The 12,867-nt window shown below is 45.8% G+C and overlaps 1 protein-coding gene across 1 annotated transcript in view; it reads right to left on the reverse strand.

Annotated features, from left to right (window-relative positions):
- TAMALIN (trafficking regulator and scaffold protein tamalin) overlaps positions 1-12,280 on the reverse strand; it is a 31,376-nt gene extending 19,096 nt beyond the window's left edge. The window contains exon 1 of the mRNA XM_034412404.3: positions 10,967-12,280. Coding sequence (XP_034268295.2) covers positions 10,967-11,119 — 153 coding nt within the window. The 5' untranslated portion in view covers positions 11,120-12,280. The remainder of the gene's footprint in view (positions 1-10,966) is intronic.
- Between the last annotated feature and the right edge of the window lie 587 nt (positions 12,281-12,867).

The raw sequence follows: 12,867 nt of genomic DNA on the forward strand, positions 1-12,867 counted from the left end.
TCTCCCATAAGGCTTAAAAGAGGAGCAAAGGCACGTGGGTCCTTTGTAGGAAAGCAACGTTGTTAATTCTGTTCCCAGTCGGTATCTCTGCTTGATTCTGGACTCTGTGGCTTTGCCAAGTAGGTCTTTGGCAGCGTGTCAATGGAGATAAAGGTTGGTGATTATCCCGAAGGACTTCTCCCGAAGGACTTTTTGCAACTAATTGGGACTCAGCTGTGAATGAACGTAATTCACAGCTGTTGCAATAAAAGAGGTTTTTGGGACTACTTGTGTGTTTTAATGACTCAGGAAGCTTAGATCACAACAAGTAGGGCATGGCAGATCCTGGGAGAGCTAGATTGCAGGACAATCACACCTTGGGGTACGGCGGAGGCAGCAGTAGCACTAGGGGTGAAGTCAAAGTCTGGGCCTACACTTCAGGCCAAGCCTCAGCACTGTCACCAAGTACTACTATTCAGGATGGCCTAGATTGGCAGGTGTGTGTGTGTGTGTGGGGGGGGGAGATAGATAAGATGGGGGGAGGATGACCCATCAGCAGAGTCAAGTTAGCCATTTTCCAAATGTTTGACATGCCAAGCCCCAAAGGTTTGCCATCATTGGTCTAAGACGTTGCTGGCATCTTTTAAAGATGCACGTTGTTAAGGCAGGAAAGGAAAAATACCCAATTGTCCCAAGAACACAAGCATTCAAAACTTCTTTCCGCCCACCCCCAGCTCAGCTCCAAGCTGACCCAAAGTACAATAGGGAGAATGTTCCAATTCTCCAATCCTCCCTCCTCCCTTTTGGCTTTGAACCACTGCATCCAGCCAAGGAAACCAAATGCTGAGTTCACAGGCTCAACCTCAGAGCCTTGAAGCTGCCAGCTGGGTTTCGGTGGGGGGTGTGCTGCGTGCCTGTCTGCGTGTGTGCCTGCGTGTGTTGCTGCCACGTGTAGGAGGAACCAAAGAGCCAAGCGGGTTGCTGTTTGCAGAGAGTATGAGAGCCCACTGACCCTGCTGGGGGAATGAGGCGTTTTGCATTGCAAGCCACCGGAGGGAAGAACCTCTGGAGTTAAAGAAAGAGGGTCTTGCCAAAAGCAGCAGCGATAGAAGCTTTTCCAAATGGCAACCAGCGGAGGAGAGCGAGCGGATGCTTGTGTTTCAGAACTAGTCCATTTCTCTGATTATTCATCCCCTTTCGTCCTCTTGCGTTGCTCCCTGGGCCCAAGATGCAAGGGCGCAGCCTCAGACCTGCAAAGAAGCCTGTCTCCACCACTAATGAAACCCAGACACGGAGAAAAACATGTGCTTCCAATATCAGGCGGGGGCGGCAGGAACAGGGAGAAATGCTAAACGCCCTTTTGGGCTGAAGACTCTGTGCCAGGCAGCCAGGATTGCGAGGGGTGGGGGGCGGTGGTGGGGTGGGGAAGGCCGTTAGGAAAAGGGACAAACACAAGACCCTAGAGTGTCCTTTAGTTCCACCTCGCCCCCCCCCCTTGCCAACCCGAGAAATTCCAGGATGCAGAACCACGGGGCGGGGAGGGGGGGGGCTCAGAATCCATGCAAATCGTTGCATGCTTCAGTTTTGAAAGTGAAATGAGTCTCTTGCGCTATCATCTCTCCCCCTCCCCAAATTGGACAAACGGCTGATGGTTCCATAAACAAACAAGGCTTTTCATCTACGGGCTGAAAAAGTGGCTGTTTCCTGTCCCGGGTGGGGGCAGCTTCTCCAGGGCTGCAGTTTTTACAGGCCTCTGAGGTCATAGACCAAAGTCCATCTGAGACCTTGGCAAATGAAGCAAGCCAGAATGGTTGGCCAAAGGCATTCACCATCTGGAAAAAAGTATAAGTAATCCTTGACTTACCACCATAGGTTTAGTGATTGTTCAAAGTTACGATGACATTGAAAAAAAGTGACTTATGACTTCCGCTACCAGTTCGCAAATGTGAGCGCACACACATGCTCACTTTGCTCGCACATGCCACCTCCATGCATGGGCAGGGCCTTCTGTGCATGCGCAGAGCGTCAAAAACATAGATAAATGGGACGTGATTACATCCGGGTGGGCGGGCTGCAGGGTGGATAAAAATCAATGATTTTTTTAAAAAAATCAAAAAAATCGGATTTTTTTTATTTTTATCAAATTTATTTTAATAAAAAACTTTTGGGGTAAAAATCTATCGTAAGATAGTTTTCTATTTAAGATACATAAATAATTTAGTGTATTCAGCATGAAATGGAGCTTAGTTATGTAGCATGAGGCTGTATATTCTGCAACACTGGGACTATTGGTGAGTCAACAGTGGGTCAAAGGAGTAGCAGAGATGACAGTTGCTCTTTAAAAATTATGATTTAAATCGAGTTGATTTAAATCAAACCTTTTTACTAGTGATTTAAATCATGATTTAAATTGTGATTTAAATCAACTCGATTTAAATCAAATCCGCCCTGGTGGGCTGAGCCTCACACAGCTGCTACCGGTTTGCCCGAACCAGATGGAACCGGCTGAATACCATCACTGTTATGACTGTTGCAGCATCCCCATGGTCACGTGATCAAAATTAGAACTGTTGTCAACTGTTCATATTTATAACGGTTGCAGTGCAGCCTTCTTTTGCAACCTTCTGACAAGCAAAGTGAATGGGGAAGCCAGACTCACTTAACAACTGCATTACTAACTTTACAACTGCAGTGATTCGCTTAACAACTGTGGCAAGAAAGGTCGTAAAATGGGAGGAAATTCACTTAACAACTGTCTCACTTAGCAACAGAGATTTTGGGCTCAATTATAGTTGTAAGTTTCTAAAGCGTACTTTGAGCCGAGTTTGAATGTGGGTTTCCTGTTGTTCCTTTGGCAAGTATACGGAACTGATTTACCATTGCTTTGTTTTGGACAACTTTCTTTATTTTCCAGTTTTACCTAAAGCCCTGGTATTTCCTAGTGGTCTCCCCTCTCAGCACTAATCTGACCTAACCCGGTTAGCTTCTTTCTCACCTCAAGGTGCCTGAAATGGAGCCCCAAGAAGTTCTACTCGTTCTATGACATCTCCTCATGGGGTTCATCCCAGGCAAATACGTAGCTCCTTTGAAAGGCCAGGACAGCTCTGTAAATACTCTAGCGGCCCATCTGTATTAAATCAAGCTTTAACTTCCTCCATGAGGTCAATTTACTGTATTTGAAGAAACAAATGAAGAATTTGTCATCTAGTGGGATAAACAAGGCAGGTCAATAAGATGGGCAGGATAAAAAAAAAGAGAGCCCATTTGGGTAAAATTACCTAGCACCATGCAATTGACCAGGCTACATGTTTGCAGCCATCAGAAATGTACAGTGCAATATTACCAGAAAGGATCTTGGAGCTAAAAGACAGTAAATACACCCAATATAAGGTATTGGAGGATTTCTTTACACTCCATGTGCACACAATTAGTCTCAGGGTGGAGCTAGGCTTGCATTCAATTCTCCATACTTCAGAATTGCTTCTAACTTTGTCTCCAGCACAGAAATTAGAAAAGAAATATGGGATTAATATTGTATACGGTAAGTGCAGCAAAATTATTGTATGTGGAATTATTGTATGTTGGAAAAGCAATGAAATGCCTACATTGGAAGATTCGTTGAAATTGCAGAAATGGCGAAAGTAACTAGTTTATCAGAGATTAAAAAAAAGTCTGGAAATCGTAAATGGTCTTTGGATGGAAGAAGGAATTGATGATTTGGGGATTATAAATGATTTATATAAAATGCAGAAAAAAAAGTTTACAATGATAATTACTGTTAGAAGAAAGGGCAGAAGGAGCCACTGCATCTCTGTTTCTTATTTTCTATCTTTGTTCTTGTTTGTTTTGTATATTTTACTGCACTGAAAAATTCTAATTAAAAAAGGGATCTCCAGCCCAGATGCACACACACACACACACGCCAAACATGTGCAACATACAAACTGTGAAAGCAGACAACTCTTCCAAACCCAATTTTCCTTTTTGACAAGGGTTAAGGGCACCCAATTATTATCTGCTCACTACTCATCTGTTTAAATCAATCAATTGTTTAGCACAGAGTTTCTCAAACTTGGCAGCATGAGGAACACGGCTAGCTGGGGGTGGAAGTCCACAGATCTTAAAAGTTGTCAAGTTTGAAACATACTGGTTTAGCACCTCTCTCCCTATCCTACTATTTAATATCTGAGTTGTCCTTCTTAAAGTGACACGTTATGTTCCACATTTACCCTTTTGCAATAAATACTCCGCTTCAGAAGTTCCTAGACAAAAATCCAAATTTCTGTTTTCTCTCCCCCCCTCGTCCCGTTTTTTCACTTTATACTTTTATTGTACTGTAAAATTCTAATAAAAATATTAAAAAGAAGTTCTCAGACACCAAATCAGGCCGAAATTACTTGGGGAACTAAGTAGGCAGCACAAAGCTGAAAACCCCAGGGCAAAACCAAGCATTGGGAAATGAACCCTCCTCTAAGCATAAACCACTGAGTTTCCTAGGAAAGAGGGACCTAGGCTCAAAGTTACACAAACAACTGCACCTTTTCCTCCAGGCCCTATCATGGGCAAACAAACAGGAGTTCTGGAATGATGAGAAAAAGAAACTCATACAACCCACCAGATAACCCACCCAGGAAATGGCCTGTGGTTGTTCCTGCCACCAATTACAGGATAAAAACAAACTTTCAGCATTCATGAGGGGATTTTTTTTTTTTTTTATTCTATGGAAAACGGTTGGCTGGAGTCTTTATGTTTGAAAAAGCCTGTACAGCAGTGGTGGGCAGGGGGCTGCCCCTTCTTTATATTTTTTCCCCAGTCTTCATGGTCTGCAGAAAGATGTCATTGAAGAGAATAAGATCAACCTTCCTCAACCTTTTCAGAGTGGCTTCTGAAAAGGGCTAATGCAAAATAGACTGTTAACGTTTTAAGGCTTTGCATACCGATGTGTTTTGGCTCTTCATTTCATCCATCTGTAAGAACCTCACCCAAAACCACACTACAGGAGGTAGTCCTCGACTTACGACCACAACTGAGCCCAAGATTTACTTTGCTAAGTGACACATTTGTTAAGTGGACTTTGCCTCATCTGAGGACCTTTCTTGCCGGAATAGTTAAGTGAATTACCCCAGCTGTTAAGTTAGATATGTGAATCTGGCCTCCCCATTGATTTAGCTTGTCAGAAGATTGGAAAAGTGGATCACATGATCCTGGGATAATATAACCCAGTTGCCAAGTGTCCGGATTTTAATCATGTGACCATGGAGGGGCTGCAATGGTCATGCGTGTGAAAATCAGTCATAAGCAGTGGTGGGTTTCAAAAATATTTACTACCGGTTCTGTGGGTGTGGCTTGGTGGCCGTGGCATGGCTTGGTGGGCGTGGCAGGGGAAGGATACTGTAAAATCTCCATTCCCTCCCCACTCCCAGGGGAAAGTTACTGCAAAATCCCCATTTCCTCCCGATCAACTGGGACTCATGAGGCCCAGAATAGATGGGGGCGGGGCCAATCAGAGGTGGTATTTACCGGTTCTCTGAACTACTCAAAATTTCCCCTACCGGTTCTCCAGAACTGGTCAGAACCTGCTGAAACCCACCTCTGGTCATAAGTCACTTTTTTCGGTGCCGTTGTAACTTGAACGGTCACTAAATGACCGGTTGTAAGTTGAGGATTACCTGTACTGAAATAATTCACCACGCAACCTATTGACCTCCAGAAGCCTGAAAAATTGGTCAGGAATGGCTCAAGCAACTGAGATACGTTAGGTCACCAATTGAAGAGGAGAGAGCTGAGTCTATGGTGGCAAAAATAAAAATCAGGAGTTGGCAGATCCTTCCCAACTACTGTAATAATTTTTATTAAAAGTCATAAGCTTTTGTAAACTGCAGCTTGCTTCATCAAATGCAAGGAGTGGCTAAAATCCTACATCAGCATAGCACTTCATGTATCTGATGAAGCAAGCTCGGCTCAAAAAGCTTAAACTTTTCAATGAAATGTGTCAGTCGGGAAAGTGCTACTAGACCGCCTGATCACCAGTGCGCTTAATTGAGTCTGGCACCTCAGGAAGGATGCATGAAAATAATATAAAGTACAGCTATGCAATTATTTGGAGCATAAGAACCCTTGGTCTTGTCTTGGTTCCCACCCCACCACCCCGGGAAGCCTTTCTGATCTGCAAAATCTGGACCACAAACTGGGATTATTGGGGTTGTTTGCCGCCATCTTGTGCCTATCTGGATTTCTGCAGTGGAGATCTGGGAGGCATTGCCTTAATAGGGAAAAAATTCTATGGCAATAAGAGTGTATCATACCATTCTCAAAGATCCACTTGCTTCTTGATGTAAGAATATTTCATGAGGCTGGCCTTGAGGGACAACACACTAGGAGGTTAGAGTGTTGGGAGTAGGAACAAGAAGACTGCCAACTCAGTCACGAAGTTAACTGACACCAGATAGTTCACTACTTTGTGCTCAACAATTTGGAGGAGGAGGATGGGATAGCAAGAAGTAGAATCTCTGCAGAAGTAATCCTGAGCACTGAGCAGGAGCAGCTATCTGGTCCTTGTAAGGATAGACAATTTTTATTCCTTTTAAAAGTTTGTGGAGAAAGAGCAGCCATGCCATTAATCTGACAGAAGTGTGGCTCAGCCATCCGAGGTCTGTCTGACAAAGAGATATATTGGAAGGATGGAAGAGCTGAGGTGGCGCAGTGGTTAGAGTGCAGTACTGCAGGCTATTTCAGCTGACTGCTAGCTGCAGTTCAGCAGATCGAATCTCATCGGCTCAAGGTTGACTCAGCCTTCCATCCTTCTGAGGTGGGTAAAATGAGGACCCAGATTGTTGGGGGTAATAGGCTGACTCTGTAAACCGCTTAGAGAGGGCTGTAAAAGCACTGTGAAGTGGTATATAAATCTAAGTGCTATTGCTATTGCTATTGCTATATAGCTGGATGTTGCAGAATGAGTACCAGATACAAACCAGGATTGTCAGTGGAAGCCAAGGATTTCAAAAATAGCAATAGAAATAGCGCTTAGACTTATATACGGCTTCACAGTGCTTTTACAGCCCTGTCTAAGCATTTTGCAGAGTCAGCCTATTGCCCCCAGCAATCTGGCTCCTCATTTTACCAACCTTGGAAGGATGGAAGGATGAGTCAACCTTGAGCCCCATCAGGATCGAACTCCTGACAGTGGGCAGAATTAGCCTGCAATACTGCATTCTAACCACTGTGCCACCACAGCTAGAATATAATATAGCCGGAGATAAAAGCCATCCCCGAAAGCAATGTGATTACCGTAAGTTTTTCTTGTTTGGGAACTCCCATGCTTGGCAATGAGCACAGGAAACAGAAATCAAAATATTGCTGCTAACCTCAAACCAGCAGGGAGGTTGAGAGGAGGGGTGGGGGGAAACAAAATACTGACAATTAGGCTATAAGCCATTCCATGTGGGCTCATACAGTCCATGCCTCCTCCCTCTTTCCCGTAATTGTTTCTTCTCAGTTACGTCACTTCTGTTCTGGACAAGAGTGATGTCACGGTCGTCAAGGTGTTTTAGCACAGATGTCACCCATGTGTGGCAGTCTGGCGCCTCTCTCTTTCCCTCTGGAGGGTGATTAATAAAGTCTAGAACCCGCTGAGCGGACTGCCTGTCAGGGGGAAACCAGTGGCACCGGGTCTCAGCAGACCGAGTTTCTTTTAAATCTGCACACAGTAGCAAGCAGCCATAACCACAGGACGCTATTATGGGACATGAAGGGCCATACAGGAAATGAGTCCCTGCTTCCTTCTAATAGTTGTTTCAAATGCAGCTCAGAGGTTGATACTCCAAAGCTGGTTTCTGGAATGCAATTTGAAGTTCTTAAATGAAAAATATAATCTTTTTTTTTAAAGTGCCCCCCCCCCCACAACATACAGGTAGTCCTCAACTTACGATCACAATTGAGCCCAAAATTTCTGTTGTTAAGTGAGTTTTGTCCCATTTTGCGACTTTTCTTGCCACAGTTGTTAAGTGAATCACTGCAGTTGATAGGTTAGTAACCCAGTTGTTAAGTGACTCTGGCTTCCCCATTGACTTTGCTTGTCAGAAGGTCACAAAAGGGGATCACACGACCCTGGGACACTGCAATGGTCATAAATATGAACCAGTTGCCAAGCATCTGAATTTTGATCACATGACTATGGGGATGCTTCAAAGGTCGTAATTGAAAAACGGTCATGACTCATATAAGTCACTTTTTTAGTGCCGTTGTAACTTTGGACAGTCACTAAATGAAGTGTTGTAAATCAAGGACTACCTGTATTGCATTTAACTTTGCTTTAGACAGGATAGATAGGGGGTGGGGGTGGGGCAGTGTGATTTTCGCTCAAACAATGAAAGCATCTGTGAGGGCCGAAAAAGGTTTCCATATGTTTTTAGGATACTGTCATGATATATAAATGGCATCTATATCCCTGTTAGGTTTTGATTCATTTTGAATAGGTCTAGCAAAGGTCCTTGGCTTTTCTGAGTAGCTTCCTGTAAGCTTTTTGATCTTGCCCTTTCTTGAGACAAAGAAGGGCTGTTGTGCCGTTATCCCCTCTTTCACAAAAAAAGAGAGAAAAGCACACAAATTAATTCCCCATTTAAACCACAATCACCACAGTCATAAAATGATGAACTGGAGGCAGCAGTCCCTGCAGCAGTAACTGTGACACATACAGATTTGTTAAAATGAGCACTAAGGACGTAAACCATAGTCGCTTAGTACTGAGTCCAGAAATATTCCAACACCCTTCCCTTCAAAACACAATTAGAATTGCCAACCTAACATCTCAGAAACAAATTTAGATATAGAACTTGTTTCATAAACCCCTACAGAAGAAAACAGCACCATATTTCTTTCCATTTCAATTTCCCAGAAGCACTGCATCCTGGCACTTACATTTCCACCTTGCTAGCTGTGAATTATGGAAGCTACATACAGTCTAACTCACCAAGAGAGCACTAGGAAGATTTGGAGAAGAAGATGATTTTAAGGAGTTGTTTTTTGTTTTTTTTTAAATGTCCTACGCACTTAGAAGTTTCCAAAGAATTCAGCTATAACCTAACCTAGCAATAGATAAAGATTAGTCTGCATTAGTTAATAGCTCACTGGCTGATCTGTACTGGCTCCAGTTGCAAAGTGAACTACAGTACTTCTTCCCCTCAATAAATGAGACCGAAAAGGAATGAAGTCAGGAGTTATCAGGAATCAATTTTGGGGTGGAAGGTTTGGGAGCTCAGTTCAGTCCCTGCACTGAGAATTCTTGAATCCCTAGACTTTTTGCTTTGTACCAATGGGAAAAAAAATTAAAATTGATTCTGTAACTAGGAGGGGAACAGTAACCACAGAATTTGAGATGATGAACAGATAGACATTTTTCTTCTTCCCCATATTGCCTTCCTAACAATTCCCTCCAGAGAGCAAGAAACCCATGCAAACAATGAAACATCTGAACATCACAACCTCTTTGAATGTAGACAGTCATGTTTTACATTTGTATCTAAAAAAAAAAAAAGCATAATGGATATTCATTCAAATTTATTCAAACCAAGTCCAGTAGGATATGCAGTCAGGTAAATTTTCTCATTGAACGTGCTTTGTGAGACATAAGCCACACATTTTTGCAATGTAAAGACAAAGTTCAGCGAGCTCATATATGTGATGCTTTTCCATCTAGAAAATCAGCTGCAAAATGTAACTAGCTGGACCAAAGAGCAGTTTCCCAAAAAAGTATCTCACAGGAGCCCCTCCTCCCCCTCCCTTGGTAGATTCAAGTTCCCAAAATGGTTTGCCACCCATTAATTTTTATTAACAGTACTACTTTCATTGACTGGAAGCCATCAGTCAATTACAAGTTTAAATTGCATCCAGATACTAAATGGTAACAATCAAGAACAGGCGCTAGCCCACCCAGGAGACTTGTCCACTAGTGTCTTCAAGCAAATCCAGGGCAGTTGGTCAATCCCAGGATTAACAGGTCCACTACAACAAAGGTCACTGACCTTGGAAACTTTAAGACTTCCCAGAATTCCCCAACCAGCCAATTCTGGGAGTTGAAGTCCACAAGCTTTAAAGTTGCCAAGGTTGGAGATCTCTGCACTCCAAGGAATTTCTGGTGCCTCCGTGGGAAACTTTCCATCATCCCCACCCGAGAGTTTGGTCAGGAAAGGTAGGATAGGATGAGTCGGGATGGCAGCAGGAGGCTAAGATCAGTCTTGCAAACGGACCACAAAGCGTGTGTGAATCTTCCTCCTCTTTCTCCCACGCGGACCTTCAAGGCACCGAGAAGCGCGCCTCCCGCATTGACAAGCACCACAGGTGATTTATCTATGGAGATTCTCAATCATCCAGGTCATGGTTGTCCCAAAGATGCTTCCCACCCCCCAGCCCCCACCAAGAGGCAACTGGACTTTTCTGGTTTTTCTTTGAAGACGCTGAACGTCTTCAAAGGAAAACCAAAAAGTCCAGTTGCCTCTTGGGGTGGGTGGGTGGGGGGGGAAAGCATCTTTGGGACTCCCGCAGGTGATGGAAGGAGGACGGCTTCGCACCGCGTTAACCCCAGGCAGGTCCCGGAGGGGAGCGGGTGGGGTGGTGGGGGAGAGGCGATGCCTTCGCGGAGAATGAACGGGAGGCGAGAAGCCTGGGGAAAAGGCAGCCCTTCCTCGCAGGACGGGGCAGCGAAAGGCCATTTGGGGGGGGGGGGTTGTCTCTCCTCCCTAGTTCCCAGTCCTTGGGGCGAAGAGGGGCAGGAAAGGCAATGGCAGATAGGGGCGTTAATCGGGTCCGCAACGAGACACACCCAGGACTGGAAGGTGTGTGTGTGTGTGTGTGTGTGTGTGTATGGGGGGGGGGGCGAGAGTGGCCGCGGAGGGCCGGCGCCGGGTTAGGAGGATCGCGCGTGTGCAATGCTCGGTTCTTGCCGCCGCGTCCCCCCCCCCTCCGGCAGGGCGGCGTCCCTTCTTCCACTTACCCTCCTGGCTCGGGGCAAGGTGCCCCCCGAGGCCGCCAGCGCTTTTTCCAGCTCCGACGCTCGGCTCCCGGGAGCTTCCGGGCCGGCCACGCTGGCCGCCGTTTCTTGCGCCGGTTGTCCGGGCCGGAGGCGCCGAAGTCTTCGCAGGGTCATGGCTGGAGAGCGGCGGAAAGGAAGACAGACGGGCGGCCGCGCCACACGATGCTGTCTGGGCTCCGGGATTCGATGGGGAAACCACGCCCCTCCGCCTTCTCTCGGCGAGTCAAGCCTCCGTTTGCAAAGACAGCGCCGCTGAGGCCACGCCCCGTCTTCGGGAGGCCACGCCCCTCGGCTCGCAGCTCCATGCCCGGCGTCGAGAAAACTCACCTTTCTGAATTCGAAGCGCTGCTTCCAGTTCTGACGCCTGGACGCTTCCCAATCCAGGTATATGAGACATCGGGGCTATTTTCTCTCGCTTGGGCGAGCCGGCCCGCTTTCCCCCCTTCCACTCGGTCTATTCTTTCCCCTCGGGAAGAAGGAAACTCCGAGAGGGGGCGGCGTGTGAAGTTAAGAGAGTTCTCACAATTCCATTTTCCAAGCCGCTAGTCCTCAGTGTCCTTATCTAGAGACGAAACGGGCGGGTTGCGGAGAAAAGCTTCATTTGGAACCTTTGAGGACAAGCGAAGCGGTTCCCCCGGAGGCCCCGTCGTTTCAGCCGTCTGCGGTCGGCCGCACTGTGAAACAAAATTGCTATTTTTAATGGCCCAGGTAGCCGAGCTTCCGCTGCGGTGAGCCCGAGGCTGAGAAACCGGATTTTGTTGTCCGGTGTCCTAAGTTAAAAAAAAAAAGCGATCTTTGTGTGAAAACCGCTTAAGCTTTTAAGCGCAAATCCGAAACTCTCTCAAAAGAGTTGTGTTTTCTCACGGCTCCCGCACCGTGACGGGTGTGGGAAGACAAGGGGCGATTCGTATCCGAAACAAAAGAGATTCCTTGCACAAGACAGTCTTTTCCTTTAACACCTACCTTACATTTGCTTCCCCAACCGGGCGCCCCTCAATTGTACCGGAATGCAACTCCCCTAATCAGAGAATCTGGGAAATTGTCCACAGATCAGGCTTTTCTCAGCCTTGGCTACTTTCAAGACACGTGGACTTCTATTCCCAAAGTTGAGAAATCCGGATCTAGATAGGTCCAGATTGGGGGACGCCGGCGCGCACCATGTGCTTCGCTTCTGGTGTGCGCGACGGAACAAGCGATGTTCTTGAAATGAAGCAAAGAAACTTCTTCCTAGTTAGTGTCTTCTGGTTTTGTCCACAGACGGGATGCTTTCAGAATGTGGCCCAAGACTATAAAGCCACAAATAAATAAACATTCATATTTCATCGTCTGAGCGAAAAACGTGGGAAGGATGTGTGGTAATGGAGCTCCTTCTAGCGTCGGCATGGATAAATTTCAGAGGAAACCTTAATTGCTAGGAAAGACTCTTAAGAGAAGCATGCACTCTTATAGAGTTATTCATTTTATATATCTCATCCCGGGGGTGAAATCTAAAATTTTCCCCTACTGGTTCTGTGGGCGTGGCTTGGTGGGCGTGGCAGGGGAAGGATATTGCAAAATCTCCATTCCCACACCACTCTGGGGCCAGCCAGAAGTGGTATTTTCCGCTTCTCCAAACTACTAAAAATTTCCACTACCGGTTCTCCAGAACCTGTTAGAATCTGCTGGATTTCACCCCTGCCTCATTTGTTTACAAGTAGCACATGGTTATAAATATTATCTCAGCTCATTGTTAGTTCTACAACTATCCATTTTATATCGAGCTGTTCTGTCGCTCTCACCAGAAGAGATAGTACGTTATGCGCGCCAGCGTTTCCCAATCTGGAGTCGTCTAGCTCAGGGTTTCTCAACTTTGGGAGTTGAAG

Source organism: Pantherophis guttatus, chromosome 2 (assembly GCF_059756535.1).
Source record: "Pantherophis guttatus breed Tessera chromosome 2, ASM5975653v1, whole genome shotgun sequence".
Taxonomy (NCBI): Eukaryota; Metazoa; Chordata; class Lepidosauria; order Squamata; family Colubridae; genus Pantherophis; species Pantherophis guttatus.